Consider the following 16,436-nt stretch of genomic DNA (forward strand, 5'->3'; position numbering starts at 1 on the left):
TTTCAATCTAAGTGAACACCTCCTGCAGGAGCAGCACATACAAACTGTACTGCTACAGAGCTAACTGTAGCTAACTAGCGCTAACTTCTTAAAGCCAGCCTCCGGCTCGTTAGCGGCTCGTTAAGAAGAGTAAGAAGGAGTGGCTGGATTCCTCTCCAGTCGCTTTCTTGAAAAATAGTCGCTAAAGGGGTCTGAAAAGGCGCTAAGTTTAGCAACAAAGTTGCTAAGTCAGGAACACTGCTTCGCCGGCTGTTACAAATAAAACGTGTTGTTGTCGTGTAGAGCACTACATCACATCCCGCTTAGCGATCTATCCAATCAGTAACCAGGCTGTTTCAGGGGAGAAAAAAGAACCTGCTCTTCGACAGGGCTAAAAAACGGCTGGCCAAACAGCTGCTAGGGGCAGCTCACATTCAAATTAGGGGCGTTTCGGCGAGGGAGGCGTGCCTCATTCCGGGTATTCGACTAGAGTGGAAACGCACCTAATGTAGACTGAAAATTGTCTCACAAGTCCAACATTTTGCAAATGCTAAATTCTCTCCCAAACAGGGACGCTCTGACAGAGCAGTGGGGGTATAGCTCAGTGGTAGAGCATTTGACTGCAGATCAAGAGGTCTCCGGTTCAAATCCGGATGCCCCCTGGCCCTGGTTTATGCTGGCAAAACATAACATAACAGACAGACAATGTCCAAAGATTCTGTGTCTGTACAAAAGCTAATTGCAAATATAGGCCTCAATCCAGACTTAATCCTGTACTAATACAGATGCTCAGAAGAGAAAGACCGAGATGCACAGCTCCACGAGCAAAAAGCCATGAACCCTCTGAACCCCAACATGTTACTCTTTTCCAATGGAAATTTTCGTAACCCTTGATCCGTTTTAGGACTGTTCAGAAAAGTTCAAACTCTGATGATAATGCCTGTTTTTACAGTTTCTTTCTACGTTAAATGGTGTATTTTGGGCGATCTTTCAAAGAAGACACACTTTTCAATCTTTTCAATCTAAGTGAACACCTCCTGCAGCAGCAGCACATACAAACTGTACTGCTACAGAGCTAACTGTAGCTAACTAGCGCTAACTTCTTAAAGCCAGCCTCCGGCTCGTTAGCGGCTCGTTAAGAAGAGTAAGAAGGAGTGGCTGGATTCCTCTCCAGTCGCTTTCTTGAAAAATAGTCGCTAAAGGGGTCTGAAAAGTCGCTAAATTTAGCAACAAAGTTGCTAAGTCAGGAGCACTGCTTCGCCGGCTGTTACAAATAAAACGTGTTGTTGTCGTGTAGAGCACTACATCACATCCCGCTTAGCGATCTATCCAATCAGTAACCAGGCTGTTTCAGGGGAGTAAAAAGAAACTGCTCTTCGACAGGGCTAAAAAACGGCTGGTCAAACAGCTGCTAGGGGCAGCTCAAATTAGGGGCGTTTCGGCGAGGGAGGCGTGCCTCATTCCGGGTATTCGACTACAGTGGAAACGCACCTAATGTGGACTGAAAATTGTCTCACAAGTCCAACATTTTGCCAATGCTAAATTCTCTCCCAAACAGGGACGCTCTGACAGAGCAGTGGGGGTATAGCTCAGTGGTAGAGCATTTGACTGCAGATCAAGAGGTCTCCGGTTCAAATCCGGATGCCCCCTGGCCCTGGTTTATGCTGGCATAACATAACAGACAGACAATGTCCAAAGATTCTGTCTCTGTTCAAAAGCTAATTGCTAATATAGGCCTCAATCCAGACTTAATCCTGTACTAATACAGATGCTCAGAAGAGAAAGACTGAGGTGCACAGCTCCACGAGCAAAAAGCCATGAACCCCAACATGTTTCTCTTTTCCAATGGAAACTTTCGTAACCCTTGATCCATTTAAGGACTGTTCGGAAAAATTCAAACTCTGATGATAATGCCTGTTTTTACAGTTTCTTCTACGTTAAATGGTGTATTTTGGGCGATCTTTCAAAGAAGACACACTTTTCAATCTTTTCAATCTAAGTGAACACCTCCTGCAGGAGCAGCACATACAAACTGTACTGCTACAGAGCTAACTGTAGCTAACTAGCGCTAACTTCTTAAAGCCAGCCTCCGGCTCGTTAGCGGCTCGTTAAGAAGAGTAAGAAGGAGTGGCTGGATTCCTCTCCAGTCGCTTTCTTGAAAAATAGTCGCTAAAGGGGTCTGAAAAGGCGCTAAGTTTAGCAACAAAGTTGCTAAGTCAGGAACACTGCTTCGCCGGCTGTTACAAATAAAACGTGTTGTTGTCGTGTAGAGCACTACATCACATCCCGCTTAGCGATCTATCCAATCAGTAACCAGGCTGTTTCAGGGGAGAAAAAAGAACCTGCTCTTCGACAGGGCTAAAAAACGGCTGGCCAAACAGCTGCTAGGGGCAGCTCACATTCAAATTAGGGGCGTTTCGGCGAGGGAGGCGTGCCTCATTCCGGGTATTCGACTAGAGTGGAAACGCACCTAATGTAGACTGAAAATTGTCTCACAAGTCCAACATTTTGCAAATGCTAAATTCTCTCCCAAACAGGGACGCTCTGACAGAGCAGTGGGGGTATAGCTCAGTGGTAGAGCATTTGACTGCAGATCAAGAGGTCTCCGGTTCAAATCCGGATGCCCCCTGGCCCTGGTTTATGCTGGCAAAACATAACATAACAGACAGACAATGTCCAAAGATTCTGTGTCTGTACAAAAGCTAATTGCAAATATAGGCCTCAATCCAGACTTAATACAGATGCTCAGAAGAGAAAGACCGAGATGCACAGCTCCACGAGCAAAAAGCCATGAACCCTCTGAACCCCAACATGTTACTCTTTTCCAATGGAAATTTTCGTAACCCTTGATCCGTTTTAGGACTGTTCGGAAAAGTTCAAACTCTGATGATAATGCTTTTACAGTTTCTTTCTACGTTAAATGGTGTATTTTGGGCGATCTTTCAAAGAAGACACACTTTTCAATCTTTTCAATCTACGTGAACACCTCCTGCAGCAGCAGCACATACAAACTGTACTGCTACAGAGCTAACTGTAGCTAACTAGCGCTAACTTCTTAAAGCCAGCCTCCGCCTCGTTAGCGGCTCGTTAAGAAGAGTAAGAAGGAGTGGCTGGATTCTTCTCCAGTCGCTTTCTTGAAAAATAGTCGCTAAAGGAGTCTGAAAAGTCGCTAAGTTTAGCAACAAAGTTGCTAAGTCAGGAGCACTGCTTCGCCGGCTTTTACAAATAAAACGTGTTGTTGTCGTGTAGAGCACTACATCACATCCCGCTTAGCGATCTATCCAATCAGTAACTAGGCTGTTTCAGGGGAGTAAAAAGAACCTGGTCTTCGACAGGGCTAAAAAACGGCTGGTCAAACAGCTGCTAGGGGCAGCTCAAATTCAAATTAGGGGCGTTTCGGCGAGGGAGGCGTGCCTCATTCCAGGTATTCGATTAGAGTGGAAACGCACCTAATGTGGACTGAAAATTATCTCACTAGTCCAACATTTTGCAAATGCTAAATTCTCTGACAAACAGTAACACTCTGACAGAGCAGTGGGGGTATAGCTCAGTGGTAGAGCATTTGACTGCAGATCAAGAGGTCTCCGGTTCAAATCCGGATGCCCCCTGGCCCTGATTTATGCTGGCATAACATAACAGACAGACAATGTCCAAAGATTCTGTGTCTGTACAAAAGCTAATTGCAAATATAGGCCTTAATCCAGACTTAATCCTGTACTAATACAGATGCTCAGAAGAGAAAGACCGAGATGCACAGCTCCACGAGCAAAAAGCCATGAACCCCAACATGTTTTCCAATGGAAACTTTCGTAACCCTTGATCTGTTTAAAGACTGTTCCAAAAAGTTCGAACTCTGATGATAATGCCTGTTTTTACAGTTTCTTTCTACGTTAAATGGTGTATTTTGCTGATCTTTCAAAGAAAACCTACTTTTCAATCCACTGGCGGTTGGTGGAGTTTAAAAAAGACATACATACAACAGAGAAAAAAAACACTCAACAGACTACAGTTTATCCAGGCAACTCAGGCAAAGGCTGACCAAACAAAACAAACAAACTTGATCTGGATATTTGTCGTAGAAGTGAGTGCCAAAAAATGGTTCATAATATATATATTTTTTTATGTACAGGAAATGTATAGAAAACCAGAACCTCCTCATGTTATCTTAAAACCAAGCTACTACTGCTGACTTTCGTTGAACAGCTGTGGCCACAATAGGATAGTCAGTGACATATATTTCCTCACAAACAATGAGGCCAGTTACTTGCTGCAAACACAACAAAGACACTGATGAGGGTATTCGACTGGAGTGGAAACACACCTAATTTAGACTGAAAATTGTGGGATTTACGAGACTCCAGAGGTGATGTCTTGTTTTCGATTGTCGTGCAATCGCTTGGCGACAGCTTTGACCATGACATCACATACACCACAGATTTACCACGGGAGAATCAAACATAAAGAACAAAGACAGAGGAGCAGTGGGGGTATAGCTCGGTGGTAGAGCATTTGACTGCAGATCAAGCGGTCTCTGGTTCAACTCTGGATGCCCCTTCACATGAGATTATATCACTTTTTGATAACATTACGGCTGTTTCCACTACCGGGTAACACCCGGACAATACCCTTAATGAGGCGGGTCTCACTAGCCGAAACGCCCCTAATTTGTATACGAGCAGTCCGGAGCAGGGACTTTTTTAGTCCCTGTAGAAGAGCAGGGTCTTTTTTCTACCCTGAAAACAGCCTGGTTACTGATTGGATAGATCGCTAAGCAGGATATGACGTAGTACTCTACATGGCAACAACACACGCCATTTGTAAAAGCCGGCGAAGCAGTGTTGGAGACAAATGCAGCAACTCCTTACTCTTCTTAATGAGCCGCTAACGAGTTGGAGGCCGGCTTGTTAAGAAGAGCTGCCGTATGCGGCATTTAGCTACAGTTAGCTCTCTAGCAGTATAGTGTGCTGCTGCAGGAGGTGTTCACAAGCACAGTTAGCGATGCCGTTAATTCACAATCACAATCATGTTTATGATAAGCGGAGACTCTGTGCATAATTAGCCATGCTGCTTTCGGCTGCTGACGTTGTGCACAGTTAGCGACGGTGAAAACCATACGTCACTTCCAGAGTCTCTGAATCCCTCTGGGGGCTAACTTGTAATGGAGAAACGCAGAGTGAGCGGACTTTTGAGAGGGTGCGGCCTGAGACTTTCCCGGTGGCCCCTTCCCCCCCCTCGTCGAAACACGGCTATTGTGAATAGTTGTCCTCTTACCTTCCTGTAGGGGAGGTTCTCCGAGGGAATCTTGTCGAGTTCCTTCTTCAGCTGGTCCTTCTCAAAGCAAAGATATCTTGTTTTTTCTTGCAGAAGGTCTTTCTCCGTCTGCAGGACACACTTTGCGTCCAACAGAAACTGAAGGGACTTCTGTCGCTTTCTGTGACGAGCTCTCTCCTTGCCAAGAATCTTTGTGGTCTTCTCCTTTATGCTTTTGTCCAGTGTGTACTGCCGATACACATAGCTCCTGTTGGGAGAACAGGGTAAACCTTTACCAACAAACGTTCTGAAGCAACAATAAAACATCACAGAGGAAGATCAGCATGAAACAGTTTACTTTTCCCTTTGCGACTCTGCTGCATTCTTCATGGTCTGGATGGCAGCTTCCTGCTCTTCCCTTTCACTGATCAGCTTCTTCTTCAGAGACTCTATGATGGACTGCTCATGCATCAGGTGCTTCGCCTTCTTCTGCAGCTCCTGATGCTCCTCAAACTTTACAGCTGGAGGGAGGAGAGGACAGCAAACAATAAGAGGAGATGATGCTCCTGGCTTTTGCCTGAAGAGACAATCTGACAATCGCATTTTATGCAGCAAATTTCAACCACACTGAACCTTTTACACCCAGAATCTAGTCTGAGTACATACAATTCTCTCTGAGATACAGCCAAACCAATGAAAACTGTACAAGTCTCACAATCAATGCACTGCAAAAAAAGGTATGTCTAAAAACAAGATAAAAACATTACATCTGAGGGAAATGATCTTTCTCAAATTAAGACTGTTAAATCTAGAAATAAGCACATTGTATGCTTAAAATAAGAAATTAACTCTTAAAACAAGATACATTAAAGCTGCAAGCAGCGATGAACTGGCCCGAGCAGAGCGACCTGACAATTATTGCATTGACAATAATTATATCTTGTTTTTAGACACACCTTTTCTGCAGTGTGTATTCTGAATGTATTGCAGTTACAGGTCCAATGAGATGAACGATCCCTTTTAAAAATCTTGTGTCGCTGGGTCACCAGGTTTAATGCAAAGGATTCAATTGAAATCCCTCTTAATATAATAATAACAATACTGATTTCACAGATCTAACTTCTGTCTCACAGGGACTTTGAGAAAGATTCATAGACTTCTTGTATTCCCACTCCAGTCATTTATCTCTTCTATCATCTTCAAAAAAAGAATCAACAGCAATGCAATTTTATAATACTTTAATCATTAAAGTTGTACACCAATCTAAAATGCTTAAAATACTTGTTTAATCAATTATAAATTTGCAGAAAATAATATTAAGTTAAGCCCTAATTGTTTTCATTCACTTCAGATTTAAACTGTTCTCCAAGGGGGGAAAATTAAACAACTAAATCCAGTGTAACATATGTAGTGCACTGTAAGAAATGTCTGTAGATTTTATGGTGAAAAACTGCTAAACCATGACAGTAAAAAATGTAAAATGATAAATGACTTAATTCAATTTCAGTAACAATGAAACACTGTAAATGTATATATCAGCCAAAACAGTATTTTTTACATTTTTTGTTTTTGAAAAATACATTACTCCACTATAAAAAAAATACACTGGCACCATCTTTGTAAAAAAGATATACTGTAATATATATACAAGCATCACTGTAATTTTTGCATTTATCGTAAAAAATACTTTTTCTCACTGTTAATGTACTAAACATCATATCTCTAACAAAAATATACTGTAATATTTAATGGTCAAATCTTTAATTTATGCAGCATTTATAAAGTATTTTCTTGTCAATTAAATGGCAGAACAGAGTTTCTTTTGATGGAAAAACGTTTTATTTATACGGTAAAATATTGAATAAAATGGCAATCTTAAACAGGAAATCAACACTGCTAATATCTCCTTACCGTAAAATTAGAAAAAGTTGTACCGTATTTATTACGGTAAAGTTCTGGCAACCACAGCTGCTGTTTTTTTACCGTAAAAACAACAGGGTTTTTTTACAGTGTGGAATTCCCACCTCTCTCGAGTGAGAAAGTGAATCAAAGATCACGTCGTTCCTTTTAGTTTTCTTTATTATCAGAGATCAGAATACACTGCCTTGGTACAGCGGAGGGGAACTTTGTCCAATGTCAAAGGCTGCTGAAAAAGGTGTCCTTCTCCAATAAAAGCCTAAGTTGTCTTTTCTTTTTGTCTTTTTAAGTCTACCTTTTAACCTTAAAAGGATACAACTTGTACTGTTTATATTCTGCTTCCAAACGCCTCTAATGTCTGACAAATCCCAGAACCTACTCCACGTTACTTCTGGTTTAAACCGGCTGTTACATGATCAGAAGGTCATACTGAGGCCTTTTAGAAAAGCCTTTATGATTAAAAGTAACAGCAAATAACAAAGTTGTACAGAATTATTTTAACCAGAACACATAGTCTGCGGGCAAGTTATAGAAGTGCTCTTAATAGAAGGAAAGAACTTTTATTTTATTTATTTGTATTTAATTTTATTTATGTATTTTTATTCCTGTCTCTGCTCATTTTATTTATTTTTTTATTTTACTTATGAAGAGTGTATACATGTTTGGGTACATATATATATATATAGGTATAATCTTTTTATTTATTTATTTATTTATTTTATCTCCTACAACTCTCTACTTTTCATTTTGAGATACATAAGTTAATACAACTTAAATGACCTTTTTGTGTAAACGTGTACTTGTAAATGTGTATGGTGCCAGTAGTGTCTGATATGTTTTATGTTCAAAATGAGGAAAATCAATAAAAAGAGTTGGGAAAAAAACGTAACAGCAAATATACCACACATATATTTTTTACTTTCTCACCCTGTATCTGGATCTGTGACGTTAGTTGCTCGATGTGGTCCTGCAGCTCCTTCCTCTGCTGGCTGTGCTGCAGTCTCAGTACCTGTGTTTCCTGTTGAGCAGCCTGCTGCAGAACCTTCAGCTGCTCACTCAGCTCCTCCGCCTTCTTCTCTTTCCTAGCCACGCAGCGTTTCAGGTGCTTGGTGGCGTCTTGCTTGTCCTTCTCCAGTGCGCTGTACTGAGAGACCAGGTCATTGTTCTTTTTCTCCAGCTGGTCATATTTACGTTGACAGCTGCAGGTGGAAGACAAATTAATGTAAGAATCTTCATTTTTCTTCATCGTCATTTTTGTTTTTTTAAATACAATTATAACTGTGCATTGAGCCCTGCTGTCAGCTTTTCTCTGAAATTTTGGCTTTTCCAGAAGTTTCCATGTCCAATTTAATGCATCAACTTTGTTACAGCCATGGTAAAAAAAAAAAAAACAGCTTGTGTAATAACATGATTTTTCTTTTTTTTTTTGGGGGAGACTTTCAAAATTTGCAGTGCTCATTCAGCATTTTTTTGTGTTAACTGTTTTTATGTGTTTTTTGTATGTTTTTAATGCATTTTTATGTGTGTTTATTGTAATTTTGTGTGTTTTTGTGTTTTTTGTACTTTTTGTGTTTTTTGTGAGTGATTTTTTTTTATTTTTTTATGTTTTTGATGTGTTTTTTGTGTGTTTTTATGTGTGTTATTCATAGACTGTATATAAATAATGGACGTAGTCAGCATGACGTCACCCATTGGTTTGTGGACTTCTATCTATATAACGTTATATATAACTTTATTGACACGTTGCCGTGGATACGCATTGCTCTGCTTCTCTCCTGGTGACGGCTCGCCTTGTTAGTGACCTGTCAATCAAAGCTAGAAACGCCCTAAATCATACGATTCTTTATCTTCTATTTTCTTCTAAATGGGGCCATTATTAGAACTATTGACATCAAATTGTCTTGAAGATGATTTTTACTAGCGAGTGAGACCATAGCGTTGTCCTGAAAAATTTTTTTAGGTAATAAATCAAGTGAGAAGTTTTCGAATTTTGCACTGAAATGAATGGGCAGATTTTTTTTGCAGCCAAACTTAGCGCCCCTTGCTGGAATTTTCAGTGGATTGCAGGCTTTATGCACTTCCTGGTTGGCCTCCATGCTCAGACACGGAGATTGCCGCCTGGTGTTATTGTAATTTTGTGTGTTTTTTTGTGGGGTTTTTTGTGTTTTTATGTGGGTTTTTTGTAATTATTTTTGTGTGTTTTGTGTGTTCAAAATGTTGATCCAGTAAGTCAAAATGAAAAAAATAATAATCAGGTCACATAGGTGAGGTTGTGCTGGAAAACAATGATACCAACACATCATGATAAAGAAGTCCAAAACTGACAAAATAGCCCCAAACTCCAAAGGGTTAAATGTTTAATTTTATTATTATATTATATTATATTATACTCAAAGTAGTTGAATCACAATGGGTTGCTCTAATTGACATAAAAATATTAGCCTACGTATGAAAACAAGGTTGACTAACATACACACTGAAACACTGAGAGCTGAAACAAGTAGCCCAGCGAAAAATATTTAATGTTTGAATCATTTTAAAGCAATAATTTTCAGCTTTCCAATCACCTCAAGCTTTGGGAAGTCTAATCAGTATTTTTCACTATTTTTTAGCTTTTTTTGGACTAAATAATTAACCAAAGAATCAATCAGCACAATAATGAAAATAGCTCATTGGAAGACAAAAATTTACATGCATGTCACTTAACATTAATTCTGGGTTATAGCCAGCTACTTATACTGTACGTTTTTGTTTTTTAGTGAAATTTGAGCTTTTTGTGTCTTTTTTGGTAATTTCACATCTTTTTAGGGAATTTTACATCTTTTTGGTATTTTCAAATCTTTTTTGGTACTTTTGTGTCTTTTTAGTCATTTTCTGGTCATTTTACTTTTTTTTTTGGTCATCTTATATCTTTTGTGTCTTTTTTGGTAATTTTGTCGTTTTTTGGTCATTTTACATCCTTTTTGGAAATTTTTTAATCATATTTTAGACAGTTTGTATGTGTGTTGTGTAACAACAACAACAAATGAGCTGCTGTGACCTCTCGGATAATCACAGCCTCATGAAACTTTACAACCACAAACTAGAGACCTGGTGCATTCAGAGGATGGGTGGCTTTACACACTAGATTCACAATAAGAGTGTTTCTCAGTAGGCAACACAACATAAGTGCTTGTCATACAATCGCCCAAATATAGAAATCAACAAAATGTTTTTGAAGATCTTTTGACGAGAAAAAATCCCTAATTCTGAGTGTATATGAATGTAATAAATGGTGTTAACCCAAAAATTGATTCGGCACCTTATGGGACATAGCTGAGAATGTAAATGGACTCCAGAAAGCCAAACATTATTGTTCTTAACCCTTATACACCTTAATTCATTGATGAATCATGTCAGTTTTATAAGAGATTTTTTTAACCAGAACAACTTGACACACAGCGCTGAGCAGAATCTCATATTAATCTTCAGATCCCCTTCTTTCAGAGGATATACCTCACTTCTAAGTGGCATTTATTGTTTACCTGATATCTCCCCTCAAAACCCACTGCACATAAACCCCAAATTCTGATAAAAAGAGGCAGTATGAGACTGCGGTCAAGCCAGCAGGAGTTCGCGTTTGCTTGGTCAAGTCAGCAGAACATTTTTTTCAAGTGCGCGAATCTACTAACATTTACGGTATTCGTGATGAAACCGCTCTGAAGAGCTGCTGGACTGTGGGACAGACTGCAGTCTCTCAATATTAAATATAAATAAAATATAATAATAATAATATAATATAAATATAATCAGACCCATGAAACATACGATACTTTTACAGTAATTATTCCCGGTAGTGAAGTAAAAGACGACATGTGAAAAAACAACAATTGTTTCCATAAGTAGTTTTGGATTCATACACTTCTGAACTAAGTACTTCCTAGACTACTTGCATGCATAATATGAAGTACTCTTACTGTGTACTTTTAGAGTAATACTTTGTCAAAATCCTGACCAGAGAAAAAGAATAAGTATATTTTGACGAACTTTGATGTGGAATAAAACATTATTTTCCATAAGTAGTCCAAGATTCGTGTACTACTGAACTAAGTACTTCATAGACTACTTGCATGCATAATATGAAGTACTTTTACTGTGTACTTTTAGAGTAATACTTTGTCAAAATCCTTAACAGAGAACAAGAATAAGGATATTTTGACGAACTTTGATGTGGAATAAAAACATTATTTTCCATAAGTAGTCCAAGATTCGTGTACCGCTGAACTAAGTACTGCCTAGACTACTTGCATGTATAATATGAAGTACTTTTACTGTGTACTTTTCGAGTAATCCTGGATCAAAATCCTTAACAGAGAACAAGAATAAGGATATTTTGACGAACTTTGATGTGGAATAAAAACATTATTTTCCATAAGTAGTCCAAGATTCGTGTACTACTGAACTAAGTACTGCCTAGACTACTTGCATGTACAATATGAAGTACTTTTACTGTGTACTTTTCGAGTAATCCTGGATCAAAATCCTGACCAGAGAACAAGAATAAGGATATTTTGACGAACTTTGATGTGGAATAAAAGAAATATTTTCCATAAGCAGTCCAAGATTCATGTACTACTGAACTAAGTACTGCCTAGACTACTTGCTTGTATAACATGAAGTACTTTTACTGTGTACTTTTCGAGTAATCCTGGATCAAAATCCTGACCAGAGAACAAGAATAAGGATATTTTGACGAAATTTGATGTGGAATAAAAACATTATTTTCCATAAGTAGTCCAAGATTCGTGTACTACTGAACTAAGTACTGCCTAGACTACTTGCATGCATAATATGAAGTACTTTTACTGTGTACTTTTCGAGTAATCCTGGATCAAAATCCTTAACAGAGAACAAGAATAAGGATATTTTGACGAACTTTGATGTGGAATAAAAACATTATTTTCCATAAGTAGTCCAAGATTCGTGTACTACTGAACTAAGTACTGCCTAGACCAGGGGTTCCCAAACTTTTCCTTGCCAAGGCCCCCCAAATAGCATTAGCTTCTGGCCAGGGACCCCCAAACCCACCGACAATGCTACAAAATATCCAAATAAACATCAACTTTTAGAATGTATTTTCTTACTTTTATTTACCATTCAATAATTCGATAACAACTGTCTACACAGATTATGACGTCGTCATGCTGAATTTGCAGCTGAACTTGAGAATCCGACGATTACGGCAGTTTACGTATTGTACGGTTCAGGACAAATGGTTATTAAAAAAATAAAATAAAAAAATAAAAAAAATATATATTTTTTTTCTCATCTTCCCTCCAATTTTCTGAGGCCCCCCTAGCGCCCCCTGGCGGCCCCCCAGGGGGCCGCGGCCCCCACTTTGAAAACCACTGGCCTAGACTACTTGCATGTATAATATGAAGTACTTTTACTGTGTACTTTTCGAGTAATCCTGGATCAAAATCCTGACCAGAGAACAAGAATAAGGATATTTTGACGAACTTTGATGTGGAATAAAAACATTATTTTCCATAAGTAGTCCAAGATTCATGTACTACTGAACTAAGTACTGCCTAGACTACTTGCTTGTATAATATGAAGTACTTTTACTGTGTACTTTTCGAGTAATCCTGGATCAAAATCCTGACCAGAGAACAAGAATAAGGATATTTTGACGAAATTTGATGTGGAATAAAAACATTATTTTCCATAAGTAGTCCAAGATTCATGTACTACTGAACTAAGGACTGCCTAGACTACTTGCATGCATAATATGAAGTACTTTTACTGTGTACTTTTCGAGTAATCCTGGATCAAAATCCTTAACAGAGCACAAGAATAAGGATATTTTGACGAACTTTGATGTGGAATAAAAACATTATTTTCCATAAGTAGTCCAAGATTCGTGTACTACTGAACTAAGTACTGCCTAGACTACTTGCATGCATAATATGAAGTACTTTTACTGTGTACTTTTAGAGTAATCCTGGATCAAAATCCTTAACAGAGCACAAGAATAAGGATATTTTGACGAACTTTGATGTGGAATAAAAACATTATTTTCCATAAGTAGCCCAAGATTCGTGTACTACTGAACTAAGTACTGCCTAGACTACTTGCATGCATAATATGAAGTACTTTTACTGTGTACTTTTCGAGTAATCCTGGATCAAAATCCTGACCAGAGAACAAGAATAAGGATATTTTGACGAACTTTGATGTGGAATAAAAGAAATATTTTCCATAAGTAGTCCAAGATTCGTGTACTACTGAACTAAGTACTGCCTAGACTACTTGCATGCATAATATGAAGTACTTTTACTGTGTACTTTTCGAGTAATCCTGGATCAAAATCCTTAACAGAGAACAAGAATAAGGATATTTTGACGAACTTTGATGTGGAATAAAAGAAATATTTTCCATAAGTAGTCCAAGATTCATGTACTACTGAACTAAGTACTGCCTAGACTACTTGCTTGTATAATATGAAGTACTTTGACAAACTATTATTTTAAAAGTACACAGTAAAAGTACTTCATATTATGCATGCAAGTAGTCTAGGCAGTACTTAGTTCAGTAGTACACAAATCTTGGACTACTTATGGAAAATAATGTTTTTATTCCACATCAAAGTTCGTCAAAAAAACCTTATTCTTGTTCTCTGATAAGTACTTTGACAAAGTATTATTCTAAAAGTACACAGTAAAAGTACTTCATATTATGCTTGCAAGTAGACTAGGAAGTACTTAGTTCAGTAGTACACGAATCTTGGACTACTTATGGAAAATAATGTTTTTATTCCACATCAAAGTTCGTCAAAATATACTTATTCTTGTTCTCTGTTAAGGATTTTGACAAAGTATTATTCTAAAAGTACACAGTAAAAGTACTTCATATTATGCTTGCAAGTAGACTAGGAAGTACTTAGTTCAGTAGTATACGAATCTTGGACTACTTATGGAAAATAATGTTTTTATTCCACATCAAAGTTTGTCAAAATATACTTATTCTTGTTCTCTTTTAAGGATTTTGATCCAGGATTACTTGAAAAGTACACAGTAAAAGTACTTCATATTATGCATGCAAGTAAACTAGGCAGTACTTAGTTCAGTAGTACACGAATCTTGGACTACTTATGGAAAATAATGTTTTTATTCCACATCAAAGTTCGTCAAAATATCCTTATTCTTGTTCTCTGTTAAGGATTTTGATCCAGGATTACTCGAAAAGTACACAGTAAAAGTACTTCATATTATGCATGCAAGTAGTCTAGGCAGTACTTAGTTCAGTAGTACACGAATCTTGGACTACTTATGGAAAATAAGTTTTTTATTCCACATCAAAGTTCGTCAAAAAAACCCTATTCTTGTTCTCTGTCAAGGATTTTGATCCAGGATTACTCGAAAAGTACACAGTAAAAGTACTTCATATTATACATGCAAGTAGTCTAGGCAGTACTTAGTTCAGTAGTACACGAATCTTGGACTACTTATGGAAAATAAGTTTTTTATTCCACATCAAAGTTCGTCAAAAAAACCCTATTCTTGTTCTCTGTTAAGGATTTTGATCCAGGATTATTCTAAAAGTACACAGTAAGAGTACTTTATATTATGCATGCAAGTAGTCTAGGAAGTACTTAGTTCAGAAGTTAATGAATCCAAAACTACTTATGGAAACAATTGTTGTTTTTTCACACGTCGTCCTTTACTTCACTACCGGGAATAATTACTGTAAAAGTATCGTATGTTTCATGGGTCTGATTGAGAGACTGCAGTCTGTCCCACAGTCCAGCAGCTCTTCAGAGCGGTTTCATCACGAATACCGTAAATGTTAGTAGATTCGGGCACTTGAAAAAAAATGTTCTGCTGATTTGACCAAGCAAACGCGAACTCCTGCTGGCTTGACCGCAGTAGAATGAGGAACAAGCAGATGCTAATGCTAACGTAGGCAGCTAATATCACTCTAGATAAACACATAACCTGTTTCAGTTTTTGTTAGTAAGCTTAAATCACATTTTCTACGTTTAAACGATCAAACAAGTGCACATTTCTACATTAAGACTTTACAATTTGTTGAAATAAATTATTAAAAATGAAGAAGTTGGGTAACGTTAGAAGTATGATGTGTTACGTTACCTTGACAACTGCTCCTCCAGATATTGAATTTGTGTCAAATATAAAGACTTCTCGTCATCCTGAGAACCGAATATGTCCGCCATAGTTATGTATTTGTCCTTTCCTCTATATTTGTCTGGCTTTTCGTTGTTTAAAGTTTTAAATCCGTCTTTCGGAGCATTTTCTTCAAATAAAGTCCACAGAAAACGAGGAAAAACGTGTTGCTAGGCAATGATGCCTTCAGGGACTGTTCGAACATTTCATCTCTTTTCTAAATTGAACTGCCAATGACCAAATCCATCAAATCATTATAAGTGATAATTATTCAATTACTTTTATTTATTGATTATATATTCTGTATAAATAAAATAAAATAAAATAACATCTGATACAGCATGAGAAACTGTGACGGATATATTCCCGTTTTTAGGCGGGAATGCTGCTCGGAAAGTTCTCACCTTCACAAAAATTATTTGACCATCATCATATACAAAACATGTAAAATTACTACAAAAAGATGTAAAACAACAACAAAAATATGCAAAATTACCACAAAAAGATGTAAAACAACTACAAAAATATGCAAAATTACTACAAAATCATGTAAAACGACTGCAAAAATATGCAAAATTACCACAAAAAGATGTAAAACAACAAAAATATGCAAAATTACCACAAAAAGATGTAAAACAACTACAAGAATATGCAAAATTACTACAAAATCATGTAAAACTACTGCAAAAAGATGCAAAATTATTACAAAATCATTTAAAACAACTGCAAAATTACTACAAAATCAAAAAAAAAGAAAAAGATATATAAAGTTGCAAAATGTCTATAAAATTGGGCAAGAGACAAAAAGACAACTACAAAAATATGTCAAATAACTACTAAAACATGCAAAACAATGACAAAATCATGTAAAACGATTGCAAAAGATGCAAAATTACTACAAAAAGATGTAAAACAACTACAAAAAAATGTGAAATTTCTACAAAATCATGTAAAACAACTGCAAAAAGATGCAAAATTACTACAAAAAGATGTATCGTCAGATATATATATTTTTTTAAATGTAAATTCAGAATGAAGGAATAAAACCCAAACAGTGAAACATTGATAATAAAACAGCAACCTCACAATAATTTATGATACATATCCACAAAAACAACATTAAAA

At 37.3% G+C, this 16,436-nt stretch overlaps 1 protein-coding gene and 4 non-coding genes across 5 annotated transcripts in view; 4 read left to right on the top strand and 1 right to left on the bottom strand.

Annotated features, from left to right (window-relative positions):
* LOC131974668 (median body protein-like) overlaps positions 1-15,522 on the bottom strand; it is a 31,577-nt gene extending 16,055 nt beyond the window's left edge. The window contains 4 exon segments of the mRNA XM_059337075.1: positions 5,251-5,497; positions 5,588-5,750; positions 8,074-8,345; positions 15,279-15,522. Coding sequence (XP_059193058.1) covers positions 5,251-5,497; positions 5,588-5,750; positions 8,074-8,345; positions 15,279-15,361 — 765 coding nt within the window. The 5' untranslated portion in view covers positions 15,362-15,522.
* trnac-gca (transfer RNA cysteine (anticodon GCA)) lies at positions 570-641 on the top strand. The gene has a single exon. It is a non-coding gene; the product is annotated as a tRNA-Cys (tRNA).
* trnac-gca (transfer RNA cysteine (anticodon GCA)) lies at positions 1,558-1,629 on the top strand. The gene has a single exon. It is a non-coding gene; the product is annotated as a tRNA-Cys (tRNA).
* trnac-gca (transfer RNA cysteine (anticodon GCA)) lies at positions 2,537-2,608 on the top strand. The gene has a single exon. It is a non-coding gene; the product is annotated as a tRNA-Cys (tRNA).
* Positions 3,516-3,587, top strand: trnac-gca (transfer RNA cysteine (anticodon GCA)). Its single transcript has one exon. It is a non-coding gene; the product is annotated as a tRNA-Cys (tRNA).
* Positions 15,523-16,436: the final 914 nt, after the last annotated feature.

This window comes from Centropristis striata, chromosome 7 (genome assembly GCF_030273125.1).
Source record: "Centropristis striata isolate RG_2023a ecotype Rhode Island chromosome 7, C.striata_1.0, whole genome shotgun sequence".
Taxonomy (NCBI): domain Eukaryota; kingdom Metazoa; phylum Chordata; class Actinopteri; order Perciformes; family Serranidae; genus Centropristis; species Centropristis striata.